Raw genomic sequence first — 27009 nt, forward strand, 5'->3', positions numbered from 1 at the left:
GGTCTCCCAGTGTTCTCGTGGGTTTCCTCCAGGTTCTCCGGTTTCCTCCCACACTACAAAGACATACTGATTGGGTCTCACAGTCTAAATTCCCTATGGGAACAGTGCTGATAATGTCTGTAAAGCGCTGTGGAATTAATGGTGCTATATGTGAGTGAAATTAAATAAATAAAATCTGTGGAAGTGGAGACATTTTTTAAAAACACTTGAATCATAGCGGTGCAGTACACCAATGTCAAATTGATACAGATGTGTGCGTGCTTTGTTGAAGCCGTCCTATTTGTAAAATATCAGATAAGAGAATGGCCGGACCCCTGTAGCCCAAGTGTAGGGCAGTTCTACAGGACTATTGATGCTACTCAACACTTGAATGAAAGGACCCTTGTACCTCAGTAAAATCCTTCTCTTATTTTGCAAACGTATTTTAGGATCAACTGTTTTCACATTTAGTCTCTTTGCTGCTCTCTTAAAATGTGGCTGTGATCGGGGCTCTGTTTCCTGTGCAAAAGAGGTAGAAGAGAAATTTTTTGTTGGCGAAACTGAAGAATTTGTGAAGAAACCGCTCTAGACAGAAGTATGATGTGTAAAGATGTGCTAAATTTATCAAACCTCATGCAACACTGTTTTGTATGAAGTCAGCTTTTCTTGGTAGCGTTGTATTTATTTGCAGCAGATTTCAACCTTGATTTTTCTCCCTAAAAAGTTTCTCTTTAAGTTGATAGATGAGAAATGAATTCACTCGGGGGGCCAAAACTGAGTGGAACCACAAAGGTCCTGAGTATAGGGGACCCTGAGGTCTGCGTGAATGGCGCTGTAGTCAGCATGTGAGACCACCACTCCTATGGACAGTGAATACAGCAGTGTTCACACAGAGGAGTGGATGTGACAATATTCACTACTAGAGAATTTAATTCGTAAAGTCTAAATTAACCACAAATCAAATGTTTCTACTTTAGGATCCAAAGATATAAAATGAAAAAACCAAACAAATAAAACTCTGCACACTTCACCATTCACTCGGCTGAGCACCACCGCTATCTCCGCTGTTCGCCTTCCGGTTTTATACACCTTTCTTTCCTCCTTTCCGGCCTCTTCACTCTAGAACAGGAGTTCCTGCCATGACTAGGCCTGGACGTCCATGCTCTTCGTGCTAATGCATATGTCATGACTTTACGATCCATGGTGATTTCCGTGACATGGTCATGGCTGGAAGTCCTGTTCTGCTGTGAAGAGGTTAGAGATGTGGAGAGCGATGGCAGGAAGAATTGCCAATGGCCGGGCAGTGGAGGCAGCAGGGGGCATCAGGACAGGTTTGCGTATTAATGTGTTTAAACCTTTTTCTAGCCCTCTACGGTTCCACAAAATGTCGACCACAACTGGATGTAATTTTTAATGCATTTATTTGAAATCAAAAATTGTATCCTAGAAAATACTGGAGGATTTCTGTAGAATTTAATTTTCATTCAAATAGGTTTTTCCCATCTCTGGACCCACATGCTCACTACTGCCCCGTTGGACCCCATTCTTGTGATCGGTGGGATTTCTAGTGGTCATACCCCCAGCGTTCATACATTTACCATCAATTTTGTGACGGTGATAAATGCTTTTTATGTAATTTCCACCCACTCCCCTTTAGTTAAATGAGATTCTCTCCAATATTGTGTGCAACATTTAAATTTAGGTTTGTGATTTGAGTCAAACCGCATTCACACACTCAATATGTGGTCAAGATTTTGCATCGAAGTTTGGCTTACAAATACTTATGTAAAATACTGAATGTGTGGACGTGGCCTTCAAGTAGTAATCATGGGGTCAAATTTTTCTCAATAAATCCTGCAAGCAAATCCCATTAAAAACACTACAATTTGGCTTGAGGTGTAATATGGATAACTGCTGTATATACTCAATTAAGACTAATACAAGCCAATGGGTCAAAGGGGTGAGTGACCGAGGGGGCTGGGGTATAACTCTCATGACGATACGTCACTTTAGTGACAGATATGATCCTGAATTAGTTGGCCGTGCTTGGCCAGCTCTTACAACTTTAATAAAAGCTGGGCGTTTGTGGCATAAAAATACCAGGTCACAACTCTTTATACTGGGTAAAAAGCTCATTTCCTCCTGGCAGCGGGGTTCTCAGTGCAGGCGCCAGGCATCTTCAGAACACTATTAACCTGCGCGTTAATTTGCAGGGTATTGGCATTTTTACATGACTGGTTCCCTTTTTAAGGTTGGAAACATTTTCATCCCTTATAAAATCAATATAAAGGTGATCTACTTTGTATATGATGAGAGAACACGCCAGAGGTGAGCTGTTTATACAGAGCTCACTATCTCATTATTACACAAATTAATTTATGGACATCTATGGTGTCTCCTTTGCCTGTGTGGATTGGATGGGTTGGTACCGACATCTGGGGAGAATTTCATGTCAATAGCACCTTTTTAGATATATCTATGTATATATATTGATATATTATATCCCACTGGCCATAGACCCCCAGTCACAGCCCCATTGCTGACGTGTGCTGGTCATTATGGAAAGTGAGGGGGGATTAGTTAGTGCTAATTGTAAAAGTGATGTAAGAAGAGATTAACATGAAGGCAGCAAGCACATCCCAAATGTTATGTAAGTGGCCACAACACCCGACCCTCATGGGGTAGTGAGCTTCAATAGCCCCATGGTCACTCGTTAGTATTCATGCCCTGATACTAACGAGACATTCTCTGCTGATGAGCTTTGCTCTTGAAAAAGGGTTTCACTACTTTCCTTAGACTTGAGCTGCCTACAAGATGTCACTATCCCAACGCAGGTGGATCAATGATGTCACGACATTGTGCCGCTCACATTATGGGTGCATTAACTTTATTTTTTTCAGGAGTGTTGGCAAAAAGGTGGAGTTAATACTTTGTAAGAGGGCACTTGGGGGCATTACTTGCCTTGCTCATAGGGCTAGCTACACCATTCATGGTAGATAAGCCTTAAATGGGTATTTCCAGCTCCAAGATCCTATCCCAATATGTATGTGTAATAGTGAATCAGAAGAACTATACTACCTTTCTAATTAGTAGATTTAACATCAGAAAATCCCTCCAAATATTGGGACAGGATCTTGGAGATGGTAATACCCCTTTTTAAGGAAAAACTTTTCAACTGGATAGTTGATAATGTCTCACCCCCCACGAGATCTAATATTTAATAATACTACTCCAGTCTCGTTCAAGTGTCCATTTTTTTACAAAAAAAGATAAAAATATAACATGTATCCATTAGTAAAGAAACAATTATACACCAGAATTGATGTAAAAAGCTTTAAAATTTTCAAATGTTTGTGCAATGCGCAGTAGTGCAAAAAGTTTGCGTCTTTTAGTGTTTTCACGCCAGTCTCTCCCAGCTCTGCCAATATGGGTGCAGCTGGGGCAGGACAGCGGATGTGACTCCATAGCTCCTTTAATTCATGACCAGCTGTGGGGTTCCTTATGCCAGAAATCTTACTCTAGTCCCTAACTGCACCTCACCACAAATCTCACTCACTCCAGAGGCGTCATCACTGATCAGACATGGCTTGTGCCTCTTATTAAATAAGGAGCGTTTGACTCCAACACGTCCCCTCATCAAGACTAGCATGGTTTACACCAGTCTTGATTAAATTGGGGCCTAAGTGCTCAAAAAGAGACAGGCATGTAGTCCATTTTTGCACAGGATCCTGGATCAAACTACATTCAAATCGATGGGTCCATGATAAAAATGATGAAACCGATGGCATCAACAGGTTGTGCGATGTGCCGGCTGCTTTTTGTTGTCTAATGGTTAGGAAAAGCTTGGCATTTTTCTTTTGCGCATGGGGAAAAAATGGATGCCATATTAAAGTAAAAAATGGACACCTGGACCAAAGGCTGTTATCAGTTCCAGCACAAAGTCAATAAGAGAAATGTTTTTCTTTTCATAAAAGAAAGTTTCAAAGAGTCTTAATACAAGTGTAATGGCACTTATAGGAGCATTTCTTAACAAATTTCAGATGTGTGTGTGTGTGTGTGTGTGTGTGTGTGTATACATCTATATATTTACTGTCGCCAATCCCAGATGTATTCCGCATTCTTGGCATTGAATTTATTTTAATTGACTTTCAGAAGAGACAAATGTGTAATTAATAGACTTGGGACAATCCCAGGCTGCATGTTGCTCAGGCTACTGTGAGGAGCCTGTGTGGCCAAAACGTGCTCCCATGGCCTGCAGTGTTTCTGGACTTGTAACCCATTGAGCACATTGGAAATATCATTGGTTGGTGATTGCACTTTGGAAAATCATCAAGATCCGCTTCTGGCAGCTCCTATGCAGTCAGTGCAGCAGAATATTCCCCAGACGACCATTAACAATCTCAGCAGCTGAGGCATTAAGTGTAGAGAATTCTGAGAAGGTGATATAAATATCAATACCATTTTTACTTGGATTGTTATATTGGTTTGTATGTCCATCCTTTTGTCTCAGACCTCCTATCTGATCTGCCTCCTAATGGTCCCGTCACATTTAGCGATGCTGCAGCGATCCTGACAACGATAAGACCTGTCAGGGATCGTTGCTGCGTCGCTATGTGGTCGCTGGTGAGCTGTCAAACAGGCAGGCTCACCAACGATCAGGGGGAGCAGCGACATCGTGGAAAGAATCTTTCCCCGATGTCCTGCTCCTGGTTACCAGCCTGCTGAAGCAGGAGCAGGCTGGTAACCATGGTAAACATTGGGGTACAAGGGGCACACACGCACCTAGTAACCCACTGTTTATCATGGTTACGAGCCTGCTACGGTGAGCGGGAGGTTACCGCTCACTTTAGCAGGCTCGTAACCATGATAAACAGCGGGTTACTAGATGCGTGTGTGCCCCTAGTAACCCGATGTTTACCATGGTTACCAGCCTGTTCGCTGCTCCCACACAGCGATGTGTGCTGACCAGAGGGAGGGCAACGACCAAAAAAAGGTCCAGGACATTCTGCAGCGATCAGCGACCTCACAGCAGGGGCCTGATCGCTGCAAAGTGTCACACATAGCGACATTGCTGGTGAGGTCGCTGTTGCGTCACCAAAACCGTGACACGGCAGCAATCTCGCTAGCGATCTCGCTATGTGAGATGGGGACTTAACTCTCATATCTATCTCAGATAGTTGGGTTGACCGTTATTTTATGTGTATGGGGGGCTTCACAGTATGTGGCCGTGTCTCTATTACAGATTAGGTGCTGTCTTTGAATACAGAGACCACCATAGATCTACAGCTTCTAGAATTACATGTGGATGTTCTCAGGCTGTGTACTGGTGTTTAGCGTCATGTTGCACATTGTCTATAGCAGTGGTTTATTCACCCGTGTGACGTGCAACATGTCGTCTCCCACATGTCTGACAAAGAGATGGAACATTTTTAAAAGCTGAAACGTTGCGTCACTTGTGATTAAACCTCTCCTGCATTTTACCTCATTTGATTGCTGCCAATTTCCTGATAGATGAGAAATCTAAGATGGATAGATTGATGGATAATCACATATTTCCATGTTTATGTATTTGAATATTAAAAAAAATCAGGGATTTATGTATAACTTCTACCAAAAAAGAACATGAGAAAAATGTTTTATAATAGCATTTTATTATGGTCACTTCATTGTACAGGGCAGACTTGTATCAGATATTCCTTGAACTTACAAATACACTAGAAGATCTGAAGCTGAAGGATGATGACTTTCTCTGTCCTTTCCAGTTTATTGGTTACATGGTTATTACTGACATGTACCGAGCAAACTGAACTGGGCAGGGGGAAGTCTTCCTGTGCAGTCCGGAGATTCCCAAACCTGCCCCCCACGTCTCACATCCATGGGGGCTTTAAAAAATGAAGGGCTTATTTACATCCTCACTATAAGCGCATGATGACATTTGTACTTAGAACCAGACAATCTTTCAAATTTGAGGCCAATGTAAACTTTGCAATTAGTTTTGGTAGTTTTAGATTCAGCAAGCTGATAACGTGATAAATTTTGTCCACTGCACTTGGCAAATGTAAGGTTCTTGTCATCTGTCAATCTGCACTGATGAGTTACCAGAGCTGGAAACTGATAGAACCTGACAGCTGATACCTCCAGTGTGTAATACATGCTGCCCGTGGATGTGTGATCTCAGCCAGGGATTTTTGTATTCCTGTCTCTTTAAAATGTTGCAACATTTCAGACCTTAATGGGACTTTGTCAGCACAGAATGACTGTTCAAAGCCCAACTGCTTGGTGCTTCACGGCGCCAATCATTTATCTAAACCTTCCCACCTGCTTGTTTTTCCTCTCTCCACCACCGCCTTTGTTTAATTGACCGCTTTAGCTTCATATAGCCAAGGATGGGCTGAGATAGACCTAGCAGGTGGGAAAGTATATTAAAATGATTAGCCCCGTCGTGAAGCACCGAGTGCCAGTACTTAGTTTGAACTGTCACTCCGTGCTGACAGTCCCTTTTTAAAAGCGACTGTTGACCTAGACACACTGTCAATCCAGGTGTTGGGAATAAAAAGATGTTGGGGACCCACCTATCATACCAGTTAAAAAGCTTCTAGGGACCAAGCTGGGCTGTAGACTAATTGGACAGGCTGGTCCCTGGCATCTTCTTCCCGCCACCTACCCTGGATTGACAGGGCTCTCCCTATACACATATATCGGCAGTCGCTGGCAGCAGGTAGGAAGAAGCTGCTAGGGACTCTTCGAGTAATAACTGCAGCTCGGTTCCCAGTCACTTTTAATCTTCAGAATAATGTATGGCTGGGATCATACATCCATGGGCAGCATGTGTCAGACACTAGCAGGATCAGCTGTCAGGATCACTTTAAATTTGGCTTCATCTCTCTGCTCCAGTGCTTAACCGCACATGAAATCTAGAACTCTGGACAACGGTAACGCACAACACTTCACCGGCACTCATGGAAATCCCATCTGGAAAAGTAGACCTTCTCTAAAAATTGGATATTAGCTCTAAATGTATTAATGGTGGAGCTGATGTAGGATACTGATCATACCCCCCCCACGTCCAGCCTCCAACTACGGTTCTATTGTCCTTACCAAACCACTGATTCTGGCACACCAAAAGGGCATGCTAAGAGGTTTGAGACCACTATGGTCCGCAATGGAGTTATTGCCTTAGAGATTTCCTTCTACGATACTAGCGGACCCCTGTAATAATAAAATAGCAAATTAGTATGGCAAAATCTTCAAAAACATTTAGTTCTGAAATGCTTATACAAGGTTCTATGAGAAAGTGAAGAAATCCTGCAAGAGCCGCATCCTGGGTCAGAGCATAATGGTCATCAGACTCCATAATGGTGAGGGGTGTAAAGATGATGGCTCTGTAGCTTCACAGGTAGATGGACATTTTCCAGATTTCTCGTTCATCAGTTTCAGGGTGAAATTTTTACCGGATTAAAAAAAAAATATATTTATTAATAGAAATTGAAACACTAGGCAAAAAAATGAGCTTTATCCTCAATAATGGACTTAAAAATTATAAAGTAATGATCATTTTAATTTCATAAATCAATAGTGCACATGAAAATAACCTTTCATGTCTTATAAAAACTTGCTTCTCTGCCGAAATTGATCAGTCAAAATCAAAATTCTCAGTTCTGAGGTAAAATGTGTATTGAGTGAAGACCATTTTCCCATTACTGAGATAGGAGATGGCAGCTGCTAAGGATAAAATTCTATGTACATGGAGGAGGAAGGGGCTAAAGGCAGAGCTCCTCCCCCTGTTATCTAGATAGGAGATGGCAGCTGCTACTGATAAAACCTAATCTCAGTAATGGGAAATTTTATCCTCACTGTAATATTAGAAAAATTTGCTTTGCTCTGCTAAAATTGGTAATCAAAATTCTCATTACATCTGTATTCAATGTTGCTTATTTTCATATGTAATATATACAGATATATATATATTTTTTTTAGGGCAATCACTGACGTGCTGCCCTCTCACTTAACACTATACTTAATTTAATCATAAAAATTTTACAATAAGTTTACTTTAACATTATAATTATCTATGGCTTTATTATACTGCATAACAGGAATATAAATTTAGGCACAGGCCTGTGTCATTATAGCTTTCTGTGATCGGGCTCACATACCTTTTTGGTTTTGTGCAAGTAGAATTTGACCAGACGTCCCTTGACCTATCTTGATGGCTGAGATAATGTTCTCGATCTCCTGGGCTCGGAAAGCCGCCTGTCTCCTGGAAACTGATGATTCTGCTGCTTAAATCAGAGAAATTCAATATTACCCCAGAGGAAAACTTGAAATACATCTAATTGGTTATGAATCAGTATGAACATAAATATATATAAATAAAAAAATTCAAGAACTAATAAAAATCTCTGCCCAGTATAGTGTTACTAGAAAAAGGATTGATCATTGTGCAGACATAAGGCAAGAGGACCCTAAAGCCATTAGAAGTAAAACCAATGGAAATGTAATAGAGCCAATCCTCAATCACGTTCACCAAAACCCTCGGTTAGTTGGGTTCTGATCCTGGAAATTAAATGGTGGTTATGGGTCGATCTTTTGGTTCAGGCTGAGAATCTACACAGATTTTCATATAGAAAAAAAATTGTGCTATAAAGCTGCTAATATAACAAATGGTAAAGTACATTCACATTACTTGGTTCATGTACAATTCCATTTCTGTACAGGCCCAGCACATACCAAACCTGCCCATATCTCTCATCCATGGTCTTAAAAAACAATGCTTATTTACACCCTTGATAAAATACCATGAAAATTGCACTTAGGACTAGCTGTAATCTTTCAATTTAGAAGCCGATACAAATTAATAAATATCCTGCAAGATTTTGAGCTCCCTGCATTTTTACCTCATGAGACTTAAACCGTTTCCATTTCAGATCCCAAATCAAGGTTGGCGTTGTCTGACAAAATCAGCTGTGCGCCACTGGAGCTAGAAACTGCTTCCTCTGAGGCATCGCCTATGATGATGCACTCGATGTCCCCTTGGTTCTCCACCACAATGTATTCATCTTCTCCTTCGATGATGATGAACTCACTCTCAAAATGTTCCATCTCGACATGGTCTACAACAACCTCATGGGAATGCTCAGGCACGTAATCTACTCCCCATGGAATGTCAAGATAGTTCATGACTATGTTTACTGGACTCCTGGTGGTGGAGTCTTCAGCAAGCAAGCCATGGAATAAGTCGTGTGCATTGGTGGAAAATTTGGTCCAGTGTCCTAGAGGTGCAGTGTAGCTTTGAAAATGTTGCCAGTGGATAAATTCTTGGAACAGAGGATCGTCTTCTACTGCGCTCTCCCATGGAAAATATCCAGTAAATGAAACAAAAAGTAGTACACCAAAGGCCCATGTGTCAATGCTGGGCCTCAAAACTAGAGCTTCATGGCGTTGCAATTGACAGAGCTCTGGGGACATGAAGGGGATTCTGGGTGACATTGATGGTATGAGGGTACCGATGGGTTGTGTTAATCCGAAATCACTCAGCTTAACGTGGAAGCAGTCTTTGTCCATGAGTAGCACATTGTCTGGTTTTATGTCTCTGTGCACCAGTGCTTGATCGTGCATGTATTCTAGCGCTCTGCTCAACTGTAGTGCACATCGCTTGACTATCGCTTCGGGAATTCCAACCTGGAAAAGTAGAGTAAACCATTAAATTCATGCTCACTTGTGTATGTTATTAAAAAATGTGGTTCTTTATTTCCATGTTTTCCTATTCGTTTCACCACTTTATAGATATTGCTAATACATGTTCCCCGTGTGTAATAAAATACTAATTGTTGGCCATGTTCTACTGTTTCTAGCACGGCTGGACCCTCTCCTTTTGAGTCTTGTGACTACAGCTTTGACTGGTGGAAGTCACTGCTAACAATTGCTGTCTTGATGCAAGTCTGGGAGCCCTGTTTTGAATCTCCTAGACTTGCATGGAGAATGGACTTACGGTCCGCCCTGCAAACACTGGCGTGATCCGAGAAGTCGCAACATTGGTTACATGGTGCAGAAAAGGATCAGAACGGCACTGGGAATAGCAGAAGATGGTGACTGGTAAATATTTTGCTACAGAGAACCTGCATTACTGCTAACTATCCAGCAGTGAACTAAAGGTAATAGCCTACTGATAGGCTAGATTAAATTATTTCTAGTCTATACAAAATCACTAAAACTAATGTGCCGAAAGGGGCAAGTAAGAAGTCTTGATTGAACTAGTGAGCCTCAGGAGGGAGAACACTTTTGTAGTACAGAGCTTTAAAAAAGATGCCGCTCCTGACCTCACTTCTATAGAACGTCTTAAAAATAAATATGCCCAAAATATTATATAGTTTAAATATATAAAAATATCCAGTGATTCTGAAATACTTACACCGGGTTCTATGAGCGAGTGAAGTGTTCCTGCAGGGGCCAATTCCTGGGTCAGGACGTAGTAATCATCTGAGACCACGTAGATGGGGTGGGTGAAGATGATCCCTTCGTGACCTGATAGGTGGATGGACACACAAAGCTCCTGGAGGAAATGTTCATGCTTTGTCTGTGTCTTCTTCATCAGCTTAAGGGCCACATTGTTTCCTTAATAAAAAGATAAAAAATTATTTAAATTAAAATATCAAAGCAAATACTTTGCAGAAAATGGACTTCACTTTAAATATTGGCTTTAACCCCTTAACGCCATATGAGGTGTGTATTCATCAAGAGCTAAGGTCATTTATTGCTCCTTGATGGATGTATCCATCGTGCTGATCGCACTGGTACAGAAGCTTCTTCCTGTGACTGATATATAGAGCAGCCCGGATCCAGTATTAGCAGATTAACCCCTCATATACAGCTGTTGGGTTGACCTTTCTTTTTTCCCTTTAACTCGTGTGCCTCTGGTACACCCATCAGTAACCCTGCAGTACGATCACTGATACTGATGGATTGCTATTTTATATTGTCACGTCCACTAACTAGAGCACTAATTTTTATCCCACACCATGAATGTTGCAAAAAAATTTTAAATGGCAAAATTATCAATTTAGTTTTTGAGACCTAACAAAAATTGCCAACATGATTTAAATTTTTGTTTAATAAAATGGTACCTATAAATCATTCAGGTTATAAAAAACAAATCCTCATACAGGTGTATAGACACTAATGGCTCTCAAACTTATGCGAATAAAGAAAGGACTCCTTTTTCTAAAGGGGTTTTCTGGTCTCCAATATCTGCAGTAACTGACTGCAGACTTGTGAATCCTTCCAGCACACGCACTGTGAGGATTCGACTGTGTCCACTGGGAACTGTGGTCATGTATGCGATGGGCATACTACCAGGGCAGAGCTCGTCTAGTGGGCACGGCCTTGTGTAAGGTCCCGTCCACTAGACTGGTTCTGGCCAGAGGAATCCTCAGTGCGTGTGCTGGAAGGATTCACAAGTCTGCAGTCACACAGACTGTAGACATTCTCGACCAGACAACCACCTTTATTTATTTATTTTTATTTTTTTTCCTCATTCAAAAGTAGTAAACTATATGAAGGGGGAAAAGTTATCGTGTATTTTGTATTTTTTCCTTCTATTGTATGGTATGAAGCCAAACCTCAAAATAAAACAAAACGAAAGCAGAATTGCCGGATTATTAATGCACACCCCCCACCAAAAAATAAAAATGGTACCAGTAGAAACTGCAATTTACAGAAACCAGTGATTAAAAATTTCTATCTTCCAGAAATTGGCGCTACCAAACTAAATCTTGTCCTGCAAAAATAAGCCCCTAATGCAAAATGTCAATGTTCAGTTTGGGTTGAATGGCAGATTGCCACAAATTTATTTAAAAAATTATACATTTTAGAACATTTACCTCACTGATATAGAAGTTAAATATATATATTTGTGGTATGTCCTTGTATTACATCTTTATCATACGGTCTTAGCTTTAGTGCAATAAACACTCCCATTAACAGATGTTCAGAATAACTTCAAATTAAGATACAAATGTTATAAACCTTTTTTTCCCCTGTAAAATGTGTTTAAATTTTCCACTCAAATATTAAATATTTCAATTTAAGGACCATTAGTGGCTTAAATATCTAAATGCATTTAGTTTAAAATGGAAGGTATTGCTTTTAGAAACTAAAACACCCATAACAATTCATGTAACTCCTGTAACATTTCATATGTTTTTTTTAAAAAAAATAAAATAAATTGTACTGATCTATTATAGCATGGGATCTTGGCTTCAACCAGTAAAAACAAAACCTAATTTTTGTCTTTTCTGGGGTGTATTTTTGATAACTCAGATTAAAACATTTTAACTATTAAAATGATAACCACACTTTCACCACGTAAGTTAAAAATATATATTAAGACCTATACATTAGATTTCATGATAGAAACAGATATGTCTTATAAATAAACAAAAAAAAGCCTTCATACAAGCATATTGCCCAAAAAATAAACTCTATGGCTCCTGGAATGGCAAGAAACAAAAACAAATTTCTGTCCTAAAGGGGCTGAAAGGTTCTAAAGTGTTAGGGGTTTTGGTAATCGTGGGTTTGGTAACAGTAGCGACAGTTATAGTAAGTTAATATAACCTTTTTATATTATGTATATTTTACGTTAAAAAGGATTGTCTACTTATAATATACAATTGTATAGATTTACCCATAGTTTAAAAGGGTTCTCTACTAAATTATAATCAAAATGGTCTGGCGATGAGGATATCCCATTACTGAGGTTTGATACATGTAAGATCTCTAATCACAGCGGACCTTCAGACTTTGCTGCTCTTGGAAGATTTGTGGGTTTAATGTTATATAATGGGATTTGAACTTGCTACAAAACAGTAATTTCTGAGAATTATGACTAATTCACACTTGTAATGTTTGGACTTACCGGTCTTCTTCTCAGTAGCCATGACCACTCTGCCGTAGGTTCCGCTGCCCAGAGTCTTCAAAAAAGTGAAATCCTTCTCACTAGTGTGGGTGAGCTCAAAGGTATAAACTGCATCCATTGTAGTTTATGACGAAACAAAGATACAGTTGTGTTTTCTCAAGTAATTTATATCTGACGTATCACAAGAGCTGCAATGTCAAACGAGTGAAGTCGCTTCTCTAGGAGTTGAGTGCAAAGAAGACCTTGTAGTAAAGATCCAAATCACAAATGACTGCAAAGATCCACCAGTCTTATATGGACACCATGGCCATGAGATTGAGGTTCCTCCTCCTTCCATAGACAATGATGTGTTGTAGGTGAGATCTTAATTTCCATATGACTAGACTGTGATAACAAGTCTATTGTGAGTGGAAAGTACAAAACCAGCTCAGGTATAAAGGACTTCTGGGTGGAGGCCATGCTTGATTTTTCCAGTATTTGTCATTTGTTGAATTCATCTAAATGGTTTACTTTAGTGTCATTTGTCATGTAAAGACCATGTGTGAAAAGAGCCTAAACCTCCTTACTCTATAGATAAAAGAATATGGTGTCTTGTTATGCACAGAATGTAGATTACCTTAGTGTTGCCTAATCTTTCCAAGAATTTGCATCCTGCCTTTAAAACAATGATCAAAAAGTTGTATATACCCCAAAATGGCACCAATGAAAATAAATCCACTCATCTTGGAAAAAAAATAAAAGCTGTGGTGTCCACAGGGGACATTACTTGTTATGGGGCATTATAACTTTATAAGTACTTGTGTCTTAGTGCCACCAATAAAGTAATAATGAGGGGCACTTAGCCCAATTAGAACCTTAAAAGGGTACAGATGGGGCTTCCAAGATATCTAGGCATAGCATGTCTCGTGACCCTCTCTCAAAGCTGATTGTCGTTCACAAAGCAAGACCTTGTTGGGTTCCCCTGGTCTAGATATTATTCTGTGCATTACCAAAGAATCAGTCTGGGCTCCCGGTTTAGTTTGCTACAATGTGAGTGCAGCTGCTGTATATAGTGCCCAGTCTATTGTCTAGTCGGATATAATCGTATCCTCTTCTCAGTGGTCTTTCATTTTCACAAGTAATCATTGACATCAGGTTAAGAACCGAATCCTAAACTACATTTTACCTTAGGTTTTTTTTAAAACTCTTAAATCATAGCTGTGGAATTTACTAATCTCAAATTGTTGGTGATGGGTTTGTGTGCTTTCTTGAAGCCTTTCTATTCGTAAAATATCAGATAAGAAAATGGCTGGACCCCAAGTGTTGGGTGGGACCAATAGTCCAGTAGAACTGCCCAACACTTGATGTACGAGGGTCCTTCCATTCAATACTACTTGTAATTATTACACATCTAATGCAAATAAATACGTTACCAAGAAAAATGGACTAAAAATTAATCTCTTTATGATCATTTCCCCCCTATAAAGTTTAAACTCTAGTTGAAAGATGAGAATTGAATTACCTTGGTGGTTAAAACTGTGCATCGGAAACTCAGGTCTGCGTGAATGGAGCTGTAGAGGGCATCGGCGACCACCACTCCTATACACAGTGAATAGAGCAGTGTTCACACAGAGGAGTGGATCTGACAAGATCTTGTTGATTTTACTAGGGAATTTGGTGAAGCCTAAATTGACCATGAATCAAATGTTTCTACTTTTGGTTATTTTGTTTTAAATCTACAGATGTTCAAATAAAACTATGCACATTTCACCATTCACTTGTCACAATACCTCCCCTGTGTCCACAGTTTGCCTTCTAATTTTATATGCCTTTCTTTCATCATTTCGGGCATCTTCACTCTAGAATAGGACTTCCTACCATGACTAGGCCTGGGCGTCTATGCACTTCATGCTAATGCATATGTCATGACTTTACGATTCATGGTGATTTCTGAGGCCTGGTCATGACTGGAAGTTCTGTTCTATAGTGAAGAGACTGGAGATAAACGTAGAATGATAGAAAGGTAGAGTTGGAAGGGACCTCCAGGGTCTTCTGGTCCAACCCCCTGCTCAATGCTGGATTCACTAAACCATCTCAGATGTCTGTCCATCCTCTGTTTGAAGACTTCCATTGAAAAACTCGCCACCTTTCGTGGCAGCCTGTTCCACTCATTGATCACCCTCACTAAGTTTTTTTCTATTATCTAACATGTATCTTCTCCCATAAAGTTTCATCCTGTTCCTTCTAGTCTGTCTTTGTGCAAATGAGAATAAAGCTGATCCCTCTACAGTATAACAGCCCTTGAGATATTTGTAGACAGCTATTAAGTCTCGTCTCGGTATTCTCTCTATGTGGAACGCGTCGGCGGAAGAATTTCCAATGACCGTGCAGTGGAGGCAGCAGGGGCTATCCGGATAGGTGAGTATTGGTGTGTGCTTAAACCTTTTGCTAGCCTTTTATGGTTCTGCAAACTGTTGGGCACAGCTGGCCATAAATGTAATGAAATTAAAAATTGTGTCCAAGTAAATTTTGCTGATCTCTGCACCTGCTGAATACTGCCCTACTTGGGTAAGGAAGCTTTGGACCCCATTCTTGAAATCGGTCGGGATCCTAGCGGACAAACCTCCAACGTTCATACATTTACCATTCATTCTGTGACAGCGATAAAGAGTTTTTATGGAACTAACCCCCTTTAGTTATAGATGAGATTATCCTCAATATAGTGCGCAAACATGTAAATTTATCTGTGATGTGATTCGGGCCGTGATCACTCATTCAATGTTTGATAAGTATTTGTAAGCCAAATCAGATGCAAAATACTGAACGTGTGAACGTGGCCTTAAATTAATAATTGGTGACAGATATGATCATGAATTAGTTAGGCGTGCTCGGTCCTGCCTCAGTTTCACAAGCTCAAACAACTATTCAAAAAGTGGGCTGTTTGTGGCATAAAAATAAATAGCTGTGGTTTTTTGTACAAGGAATAAAGTCCATTTCCTCCTGGCAGTGGGGCTCTCGGTGAAGATACTGGGCAGCTTCGGGATGCTATTAACCTGCACACTAAATTTCAAGGTATTGGCGTGTTTTTTTTTTTGTTTCGTTTTTACTTGGCAGGTTTTTCTGTGCTTTCTGAACGCAGCATTTACCCGGTTTGCAGAAGCAGCGATACCAAATGCAATATTTTTTTTTGGTCTGTAAAATATAAAAATTTGTATCATGCCCCACCTCACTCCATTAAAACGAAGGGAGAAATCTTTCAAACACTTAAAACTACAACTGTAACTCAAAGACTGCCTGTAGCGATCAAACAATATTTGGTTCTGTAGATTCTTTTGTAAGATAAAAAAAAAAACAACAAAACACGAAATTGTCCGTAGTTGCACTTGAATAACAGGTACATATATTTTGTATGTCTTAATAACGGAGTCACGTGCAAGTCAGATGCTGTGTCCTGGCAACTGTCCACTATAATACTGTCATACTGCAATACATAGCAAACTCTACAGATCGCGGTCTCCTATGAAGTTCACCTGATGCTGCTGTTGGCGAACAATAAAAAAAGGTTTAGGAAGGATTCTAGTTCTCCTTACAAAGCATACTAATATAGGCTGAACCCAACTATATTGCCAGTTTCAGCCGATAGTCTGTGTATGAGGGCGCCGATCGTTGCTTTTTCAGAGCATACTGGCCAAGCGAGCGCTCCTGTGTATGGGAGAGTCGGATGAGATGGCTACTGGCCAAAAGTTCTGCCAAAAGTCTGCTAATGTGTGGGCCAGCCTTTGTCTTTTTATTCCTCTTTCCCAACAAATCTATGGTGACAGAATTTGATTGATCACACGACTTAGCAGATATTTAGAGGTACTCAAACAAATGTGTCCCATCTTAATGTTGACCTAAAACCACAACTAGAGAGAGCCAAAGTGTGGTTGTGAAAAGGGCCCCAAATTTACATGACATTCTGGTGTGGAGTGAGATTTTTCAGGGATGATTTTGCTACTCCGGTGGACAGTTTCCGATCATCCAACAGGGATGTACAAATGTGGAAAGTCTTGTGTAGGCATATAGGAAAACCAAGGAGTCTTTAAAAGTCCTCCACTAACGTTGAAGGGGATAGAACATTATTTGAAATTTGTCGTTTGTAGTGCAAGAAATTTTTTCCTAGTAATGGGTTTCATATAGTACAGAAGGGTCGATTTTGGTCACATCCAATTGTACAAACGATTTGTAATCCCCCATAATGGTTTTGGTCAAATCTAGCAAAATGGTCAGCCAGCCATCAATTTTGTTCCTTCAGGTTATGTGCACACGTTGAGTTTTTAGTATTTTTTTTTTTTTACATCAATATTTGTAAGCTAAAACTAGGAGTGGAACAGAGAAACAGGTGCACCACTTCTGCATTTTTTTTTATACCCATGATTCATTGTTTTGGCTTATAAATACTAAGATAAAAACCTCACTAAATGGGCCACGTGCACACATTGACTACGGTTCCAGGAATGCGTTTAACAGATAAACAAAATTATATATCTATACTACCATTGGCCCTCTCTGTACCCATCTCCCCACTATTGATCCTCATAAGATTTACAATCTTCGTTCCAGCTTGATTCCCATTCATTAGGCCCCATGCCGTAATAAGCGGCACAATGCATGCTGGAGACATGAAGCATGCTCTGTGTCCACAAGCATCGGAAGGTACGTCCGTGACACGCTTGGTGCCATACATGATGCTAGGAGGTCTACAGACTGGAAGACTCCTCCAGAAGCAAGAGGAATAAAAAATAAAACAGATTGGAGAGCTATTGGTGGTGCTTCCATTACAGAGGATGAAGATGTTGAGGGTAGAAATTTGATTTACAAAAAATGCATTGTAATCTGCTAGACTGAATTTTTTTAAATGTTTGTTCACCTCTACTATATAGAGAAAACAAAAATGCAGCTACATGTTAAAATAGGTGATAGTGTGAGGAACATATCTTTGGGTGAGGAGGACCACTAACCATTGGCTGTACAATTTATTCATGATGATGTAAGTGACTCGCCCAGGGAGGGATATGGGGGAAACTCTGTACCCGGGCCTTGACCTTCTGTGGGGTGTCACTGCAGTCGGCTCCCGGGCCCATACCCTGTGGTCTCTCTTTAAAAGGGGTTTTGTTAACAGTTTTTTTCTCGTGACTCCACCTGTGGTTCCTGGTACTGGCGCTGCTGCAGACCTCCGGGGGTGATGGGACGACAGCTGGGATGTTTCTGCTCCCCACAAGTGCAGCGGGCCCCCGGGCTTTGTGGTTGCAGATGGCAATGCTGGGTGTTATAGTGCAGGCACGGTAGCGTGGTGGAAATAACTGACACAGTGGAGTGCAGTCATCCGAGTTTACTCTGTTCTTTTTATTTTCCTCGGGTACACTGTCCAGGTGTCAGACTCCCGCGTCGCGCTGCATTTGCCAGGCAGGGGATCAGCACTCCTTCAGATATATTAGAATCACTTATCGGGACCCCCTTCCTTTATGTTCCTTCCTTGGCTGACATCCCACGCTTGGTCTTCTCCCTGCTACCCTGGGCTCCCCCACACAAAGTCCCGATCGGGTTCTCTGAGATCCCTCTGGGCAACCTGGAGTTCCCGGACCTACTTGGTGCCCTTCACGGCGACTAGGGTGAGGCTGTGGCAACTGCACCATGGAAGTGCAGAAGCCTCTGGTTTTCCAGCCGAGACCTGGAGTAACATGGCTGGTCCAGGGACCGGTTCCCTTTCTGCGGTCTGATCCCTCTGACTCTTGTCAGATTCGGGCTTATGGGTGCCGTCCTGCACTCACCGTACCCCCTGGGATCCCTTCTGTTCCTGGAGCATTTCTCCCTTGCTCCCACGCCTCTCCTGGGCCTCTCTCACTAGGCCCCACTTTGGAGCAGAGCTCCTGAAGAGACTCTGCTCTCCTCTTGCTGTTCCTTACTTACTGCACTGCACCCTACGATGGCTTCCCTTTTTATATCTATTCTCTAAGTGCTCCCTTGTCCTGCATTATCCACCCACACCCACTACTGGTTCCCCCTCTTTTTGGTTCCCCCCCACTCCAGCCAGGGACAGGGCTCAGCAGAAACACAGTGCATCTTGCCCTTCCAGCCAGCCTGGAGTAGTGTAGTGTTGAGTGCAGGTGTTGGGGTCCCAGGCAGTACTCCATCCTTACCTGAGAGGAGATGCCACACCTCTGGGTGAGGTTCCGTACCTCTGTGGCGACTGAACCCTCAGGGGTGCCACATAAGGTCATCCAGGCTGCAGTGTGGGGGCCACATGCCAGCTTCTGGTAACCAGAAGAGCGGATGACATGGGCAGACTCGCATTATAAAAGGTGCTGCAGATTTATACTTGGGAATGGAACTTGATAACGAGATTAACAATTATATTTAAAGACCTGAGAGCAGTGTCATATTGTGCGTGATCTCTGCTTGCAGCAGTATGATGCATGTTTGATGCATGTTGGATGGCTGGTGTGGTATCAACACCTGCTAGAACCACTTTCTTCCATTTTTTTTTAAATTTTCTGTTTTTTTTCAAGATTATTTCTTCTCATAATCTTGGAAGAAAGGGAATATATTATCCATTGACCTGAACATATAAGGGCTTGGATTTTTTTTTCCCATTTCTCAGTACATTATATGGTCAGGTGAAAGGTATCATTCAAATCTACTGCTCATCCCATAAAAATCTAAGTGTGGTGGAAAAAACAATGGTTTGGTGATTGTACTTGATGCCTTCATTGTTGAACAAAAATGACCTAAGATGTTTCTCCAGGATAGTGCAATAACAGACTTGAATAGTGTTGGTTGTCTTATTTTTAAATTTTTTCCTTACAAGGTTTTTGTGTCCCCAGTTGGACACCTAATTTTTCCATAGATAAAACTTAATTAGCTCAGTATGCAGAAAACAAGCCCATATTCCCTCACTACAATGGGTCCTCTAATGAGCGGTGGGTTCCACCCATCATAGACCTTCGGGAAGCTGCCAGAGGTGTAGAGGGGTAATGAGCTCTAATGGCCCCATGGACCCTTGCTATTGTATTCATGCCCTGATACTAACAAATATTCCCTGATGAGCACAAGGCTCCATCCTGGGGATTAAGGTGGTGGATAATATATTGCTCTTAAAAGGGTTTCACTACTTTCCTTCTTAGATGGCAGTGTCCCATCGCAGGTGGATAAATGATGTTACGGTGTTGTGTCACTGATATTATGGGTGCATTAACTTTTTTCATTTTTATTCACGGGTTGTGGCACAAAAGTGGAATTAATACTTTTTAAGAAGGCACTTGAGGGCAATATAACTGAATGGTGCTGCCAGCCGCTTGAGCAAGGCAAGTATTGCACAGTGTAGACAAGGGTTCCCCTACTCCAGTCCTCAAGGCCCACCAACAGGTCATGGTTTCAGGATTTCCTTAGTATTGCACAGGCAATAATTCCATCACCTGTGCAATACTAAAAAAAATCCTGAAAACATGACCTGTTGGTGAGCCTTGAGGACTGGAGTTGGGGAACCCTGCCCTAGACAATAGTAGATAAACCTTAAAGGGGTAATCCCAACCTAAAGATCTTATCCCAATATGTAGCATGTGTAATCATATTAGCGAATCAGACGAACTATACTACATTTCTGATTGGAGGCATTTGCTTATATTAGTATTGCCACTGCATATTGGGATAGGATCTTGGAAATGGGAATATCTCTCGTTTTAAGGAAAACCTTTTCAACTGGATAGGTAATGGATTACGTGGGAGGGGGTGGGAGGTTATGATTTAACAATGCTGATAGTCAAATATCATTCAAATGTCCATTTTTCAGGGTTTTTTTTTTTGACACAATCATTAGTAACAGGCCTGAATTTTACATCCGAATTAATGTAAAAAGCTTTAAAATTTTCAAATGTTTGTACAATGCTGAATGGTGCAAAAAGTTGGCGACTTTTTAGTGTTTTCACGGCAGTCTTTCCCAGCTCTGCCAATATGGGTGCAGCTGGGGCAGGACAAGGGATGTGACTCCATAGCTCCTTTAATTCATGACAAGCTGTGGGGTTCCTTATGCCAGAAATCTTACTCCAGTCCCTACCTGTGCGCCTCACCACAAATCTCATGCACTCCAGAGGTGTCATCTCTGGTCAGACATGGCTTGTGCCTCTTATTGAATCAGGAGTGTTTGTCTCCAACACATCCCCTCATCAAGACCAGCATGGTTTACACCAGTCTTGATAAATTGGGGCCTAAGAGCTCAAAAAGAAACGTGCATTTTGTTCATGGACCCATCGATTTTTCAATGCAGAGTTTGATCCATGATCTTGTTCAAAAATGAGTGCCTAAACCGCTGATGCCATCAGTGTCGTCCAACGGCCGCCTGCTTTTTACAGGTAGGAAAAGCTTGAAATTTATTTTTGCAGATGGAAAAAATAAATGTCATATCAAAGTTAAAAATGGACCAAAGGCTGTTAAATCCGATCCAGCCCAATAAGTCAATACACTTTTTTTCACATACAAGAAGAAAAGCTTCAATGAGGCTTAATAAAGGGATAATGAATTTTATAATATAGCGGCATCTTTTTTTTAACTTTCAGGTGTATATATAAACATACTGTCGCACGCGCCAAACATTTTACATATTCTTGGTGTTGCATTTATTTTAACTAACTTTTCAGAAGAGACAAATGTGTAATTTTTAAACCTTTTTTGTAGAACCGGACAATACCAGGCTGCATGTTGCTCAGGCTGCTGTGAGGAGCCTGTGTGGCCAAAGCGTGCTCCCATGGTCTGCATGGTCTCCAGTTTTGTCTCCCATTAGGCACATATGGAACCTCATTGATCGGCAATTACACAGGAGCTGCCAGCAGCGGATCTTGATGATTTGCCCAAGCACATTCCTCAGACTAACTTTAATAACCTCGGTGATGGCAGCCGAGGCTGTAAGTGCCGGGATTTCAGAGAAGGGGATAAAAACCAATATAAAATCAAATCCAAGAGAAAAATTACATTCGTATTTATCTATCCATCCTTCATCTATCGGCTCTTCTAATTGGATCTTCCTCTTTTCTCTTATTTCTAATATCTCTCAGATCATTGAGCTGATCTTTATGTAATGTGTATGGGGGCTTCACAGTATTTGGCCTTGTCTCTAATACAGATGTGCTCACAATTAGGAGCCGTCTCTGATCAATGATCGGTGCCAGACGACTTTCCCACAGAACAGATCACCTGTGGAGACCACCATAGATCTACATCTTCTAGAATTACATGTGGACGTTCTCAGAGGGGCTTCATTTGTAGCCATTAGCATCACATTAGCCCCTCACTGGTTATTGTTGGTCTCATTAGTACAATCAGGCGTTTCCCATCACCTCTAGATGTAAATGTTTGGCTTCCAGGGAGCTGGAGACGTCTGCATGGGGTTCCTTACTCATATTCTGATCATGGCCAGACCCTCAAAACTGGTTTATAGAATTGTCCATTCAGTACATTTTAACTTTAACCATATTAAAAAAAAAAAAAAAAAAAAAAAACTCTAAGGGCCAATCACTGATTATATGTGGCTCCTTGGTCCTTGAGCAATATTTTGGTGTGACCTCCCTTTTTGATTTCTTTAAGGCGCAGTGACACAGTGAACGAGACGAGAAAAGTTTTAGGCAGATGTGAGTAGAAATACTGCAGGGTCAAAAATGTAAAACATTTTAGTTTCTATTTCCCCAATTTTTACTTTTTCTGTAAAGAGAGAATTTCTACCACCATATCCGTAATGACCAAAGCAAGAATGTGATCGTGATTTTAAGTTTCCAAAATCTTCTTTTTCATCCTGAAAAATAAAAGCGTAAAATTGTTTCCATCCCAAAATGCCACCAATTAAAAAGTCATAACATGAAAAAAATAAAAGCTTGTCGTCGATTAAAAATGTTTTTAAACTTTTTTTCCTACATGTTATGGGGGTACTTGGGCAATGGGGGAATATTAGATTATAAGGGAACACTCAGGATATTACGACTTTCAGAGGGTATTATCACTTGATAAATGCGTAATGCACAAATTATTTATAGAGAGTAACATGCAGAATTATTGCTGTAGAGGCCCACATGCCTTTAGGACTTTAAATTGGGGGAATTCGTGACACCTTATGGTTTCCAGACCCCCTAAGATTTGTGTAAAGCTCTGATGTATGATCATGAGACACACAGGAGACCCTAGGTAAAAAGGTTGTGGACCCCTGGCCAAATTTTCTATTCGCTAAGCTACCTGGACCCCAGACTGATGGGTTGTTGCAAACTACCAGACACCTGTGCAGCTACTGATGTATATTGTAGACAGTATGTAGGTAGTACTGGCCGGAAATAATAGCATCCACTTCCCAGTGGTCACTTGACATTAATACTGATGACTTGTGAACGTACAAGACAGCACTTGGCTCCTAAACAGCATGTCCCCTTCGTCTCTTGTAATGGAGCCATTGTTTTTGTAAGACTTTTTTTGGAAATTGTTCCACCATGTTGTACCTCAAAGCAAGTGTTAGTGACAGATCCTGTAGGTGATATAACACCACACATCTATGATTGCTCCATGAACGCACACATTCTCGCCCTGTCCCCCGGAAATGTGGTGTAGTGAATGTAGTGTTAGGGTCCTGAGCCATACTCCTTCCTTACCTGAGAGTGAGATACCACACCTCTGGTTGAGATGCAATACCTCTGTGGTGACCGAACCCTCAGGGGCGCCACACTTGTAGTGCAGGCGGGATGGATGGCGCAGCTGAAATAATTGACGGAAGCAGTACAGTGCAGTCATCCGAGTTTTACTCAGTTCTTATTCAGGGTTCTCAGGTACACTGTACGGGTATCCACCTCCGCGTCGCACTGCGTCTACCAGACCAGGGGTTCATCTCTTCCTCAGATGTGTCGGGAGCGCTTGACTTAACGCCACTTTCTTTATGTTCCTAACTAGACAGACTTCCCGCGCTGGGTCTTCTCCCTCCTGCCCTGCGCTTCCCACACACAGCCCCGTTTGGGTGCTCTGAAGTCCCTCTGGGCAACCTGGAGTTCCTGGACCTACTTGACCCTCACGGTGACTAGGATGAGACTGTGGCAACTGCACCATGGAAGTGCAGAAGCCTCCGGTTTTTCCAGCCGAGACCTGGAGTAACACGGCTGGTCCAGGGGACGGTCCCCTTCTTGCGGCCTGATCCCTCTGACACCTGGCAGATTCGGGGCGTACGGGTGCCGTCCTGCACTCGCCGTACCCCCTGGGATCCCTTCTATAGAACGGAGCCTTTCTCCTCTGCTCTCCTGGGCCTCTATCACTAGTCCCCAACTTGTGGAGCAGAGTTCCTAATGACTCTGCTCCCTGACTGACTGTCCTCACTCACTAATCGACTGACCTGCCACCCTAATATGGCTTCCCTTTATATACCTCCTACAATGGTGCTCCCCTACTCTACATCCTCCACCCACACCCACTACTAGTTCCCCCTCTCTTTGGTTCCCCCCCACTCCAGCCAGGGACAGGGCTCAGCAGAAACACAGTGCATCTTGCCCTTCCAGCCGGCCTGGAGTAATGTAGTGTTTAATGTGGGTGTTGGGGTTCCGGGCAGCACTCCCTCCTTACCTGAGAGAAGGAGACACCACACCTCTGGGTGAAGTGCAGTACCTCTGTGGCGACTGAACCCTCAGGGGCGCCACACTGGTATACCTGATTAAGGGACCCATCCTTACTTCCAGGCATGGCATCACCCCCTGTGAGGGAGGCAATTCCACTGTGGCAACAGGACCCCTGGGGTGCCACACACTCGTCCGAATTGTGACCCTGGTCTTTATACAAATTTTCACTTTGTTTTTACAAGTGGTATCATTTTTTTTTTTTTTTTTTTTTAAATTGTTTGTCATCAGTTTCTGAAACTTGTTTTTCCATTGATAAAGCTGAATTAGGGCTTATTTTCTGCATGCTGAGCTGACTTTCTCACTTCAATGGGTCATCTAAGGAACCTGGGAGACTGCCCGAGGCCTAAACTGTTGATCTGCCCTTACTTTACATAATGGCATGCGCACAGTGATTGTATAAAAGATGTAAGAATGCATGGAGAGAATAACATTGCTGCACATCTCAAATATTTAAGTGGCCACAACACCAGCACCTATTGGGTAATGAGCTGTAATCGCCCCATGGACGCTCGCTATTGTATTCGTGGTCTGATATTGAGTTGCTCTCTGCCAGTGAGCACAAGGCTCCTTCCCAGAAAACCGGAGGGAGGACAATACATGGGTTTCACTACTTTACTTTTGAAAGTGCAAACTTGAGTTCGGAAACCTTCATACGATCCTAGTACAATTTGTGGTGTACATAGAAATTAGGGGGCAATAAAGCTAAAAATGAGGCCCCTTTTCAGCTTTTGCTTGATACCACCATGCACCTTGTCCCCACCTATAAGTGGTTTAGGGGTCCTCCAATTTTTCTTTTATACTTGGACCAAAAGCTGTTAAAATCAGATCCAGTACCCAACTTTTTTTTTTTTCTTAAAATGCATCAATGAGACCTTAATAAAAGGATAACCATTATAGTAACTTATTTCTTTTAATCCCTTCGCCATTGAGTCTGTTTTCACTAGGCCACATTGTACAATTCTGACCACTGTCTCACTTTTAGGCTGCGTGCCCACGATGTGTTTTTCATGCGTTTCTGACGCGCCCCCTGGGCCATATTCTTTAGGGGGAATATCCGGAGCCGGATCAGATGGGGGTTGTAGTCTTCCGAGTGGCTGTGACCCGGTCCGTGCCCAGGGTGTCAAACTCAGTTGTATGTGGCAGTCCTACAGATGTTACTAAGTTCTTAATGTCGACTACGCCACCCGTTGTGTTGCGGTCACTGTGGCCGCCGCTGCAGCAGGGTCCGCTGAGGCTGGTGGTGTAGGTGCAGCTTTGGTGATATAACCCCCAACGGGTGGGGTATAGCCTCAGGGGGATCAGGTGCAGAGGATGGGAGTTGCGGTGATGCAGTGTAGACGGCAATCAGAGACAGAGTCGGGTTATGCAGTTTAGGATGTTTACTCACTGCTGATGTTCCGGTCACTCCAGCTTCGAGTGACCTCCCGAGCCGTGCTGCGTCCACCAGGTTCTGGATCCAGCCAACCCCCAAATAAGTCCGGAGCGTGACCCTGAGCTCTCCTTCTGTCCTTTCTCTGGCCGTCCCCACTATTGATCCACCCAGGTCCAGCTCCCTCGGGCCTTCTGTTGGGAGACCCTTGGCCTTGGGTTCCCTGACCCTCCACGTGGTATGCCTTCGTGGTGGATGTGGTGGGTGGCCGTGGCAAACGCTGCCCACGGCCTCCGGTCTCTGGCTGGGGTGTGTTTTTGCCCCCACCAGCTTGGGTTCCGGTACCCTGTGCCAACTCTTCACCCGGGGATTTAATTTGGGTTCTTAGAGTCCTCTTCTTCTGTTTCCCCCTCTGGGTCTCTCTTTCTCCTCTCTCACTCTGGGTCTCTCTTCTCCTCAGCTCGCTGACTTTCTCTCTGCAACTGACCCTGTTCTTAGTTGGTGCCCACCTTATATATCCCTCTATGTGTGAGCTCAGGTGACCAGCACCCAATGAGCTCCTATCTTTACCCAGGCTGCTCCCCCTATCTGCCCCTACACTACTTGGGATGTACCACCCCCCTCCCACTCCAGCCAGGAACAGACTCGGTCGTACCTGCACATTTCTAAGTGGGAGTACCGTCGGTCTGCTCCTCGGAAATGGGATGTGTGTAGTGCATGCAGCCTACCGAGCTCAGTTCCACACTCCTTCCTTACCCGGGAGTGGAATATCACACCTCTGGGTTGAGGTGCAATACCCCTGTAGCAGCCGAATCCTCAGGGTGCTACATTTCCGCTGCGGAAATGCATCAAAAATGCATGCTAATCCGTACCCCATGGTCCCCAATGGCATTCCGCAATGTCAATGCACATGCTGTGGATCTTTCCGCAGCGTTTCTGCAGCGCTCATAAATCCGCAGCATGTTCATTAATTTTTGCGGAAGTGCAGTGGAATTGCCGCCATTGACTTGCATTGAGACGCATATAATCCGTGTCTGTACATTTGTACACGTGGATTATATGTGTCTCAATGTGCAGATGGTACCCAGTTCTGGAGGAGA

General features: G+C 42.4%; 2 protein-coding genes across 5 annotated transcripts in view; one reads left to right on the forward strand and one right to left on the reverse strand.

The window, feature by feature from the left end:
- The window catches only part of LOC141258878 (protein eva-1 homolog C-like), a 723187-nt gene that overhangs the window by 394207 nt on the left and 301971 nt on the right, over positions 1-27009 (forward strand). The window lies entirely within an intron of this gene.
- Positions 8887-13010, reverse strand: LOC141257833 (serine/threonine-protein kinase SBK1-like). Its single transcript, XM_073672848.1, has 3 exons — positions 12893-13010; positions 10391-10593; positions 8887-9660 (listed from the first exon to the last, which is right to left on the reverse strand). Exons 1-3 carry the CDS (start codon positions 13008-13010, stop codon positions 8887-8889), a joined length of 1095 nt encoding a protein of 364 aa, XP_073528949.1.

This window comes from Phyllobates terribilis, unplaced genomic scaffold (genome assembly GCF_046119375.1).
Source record: "Phyllobates terribilis strain yellow unplaced genomic scaffold, ASM4611937v1 Scaffold_3__8_contigs__length_932513732, whole genome shotgun sequence".
Classification (NCBI taxonomy): Eukaryota; Metazoa; Chordata; class Amphibia; order Anura; family Dendrobatidae; genus Phyllobates; species Phyllobates terribilis.

Bases quoted from the DNA above. Each gene is read 5' to 3' on its own strand.
- LOC141257833 (XM_073672848.1), bottom strand. From the start codon at position 13,010: ATGGATGCAGTTTATACCTTTGAGCTCACCCACACTAGTGAGAAGGAT. The intron at 10,594-12,892 runs GTAAGTCCAAAC...CTTTTTATTAAG, and splicing joins GGCTACTGAGAAGAAGACCG to GAAACAATGTGGCCCTTAAG. The intron at 9,661-10,390 runs GTAAGTATTTCA...CTACTTTTCCAG, and splicing joins ACTCGCTCATAGAACCCGGT to GTTGGAATTCCCGAAGCGAT.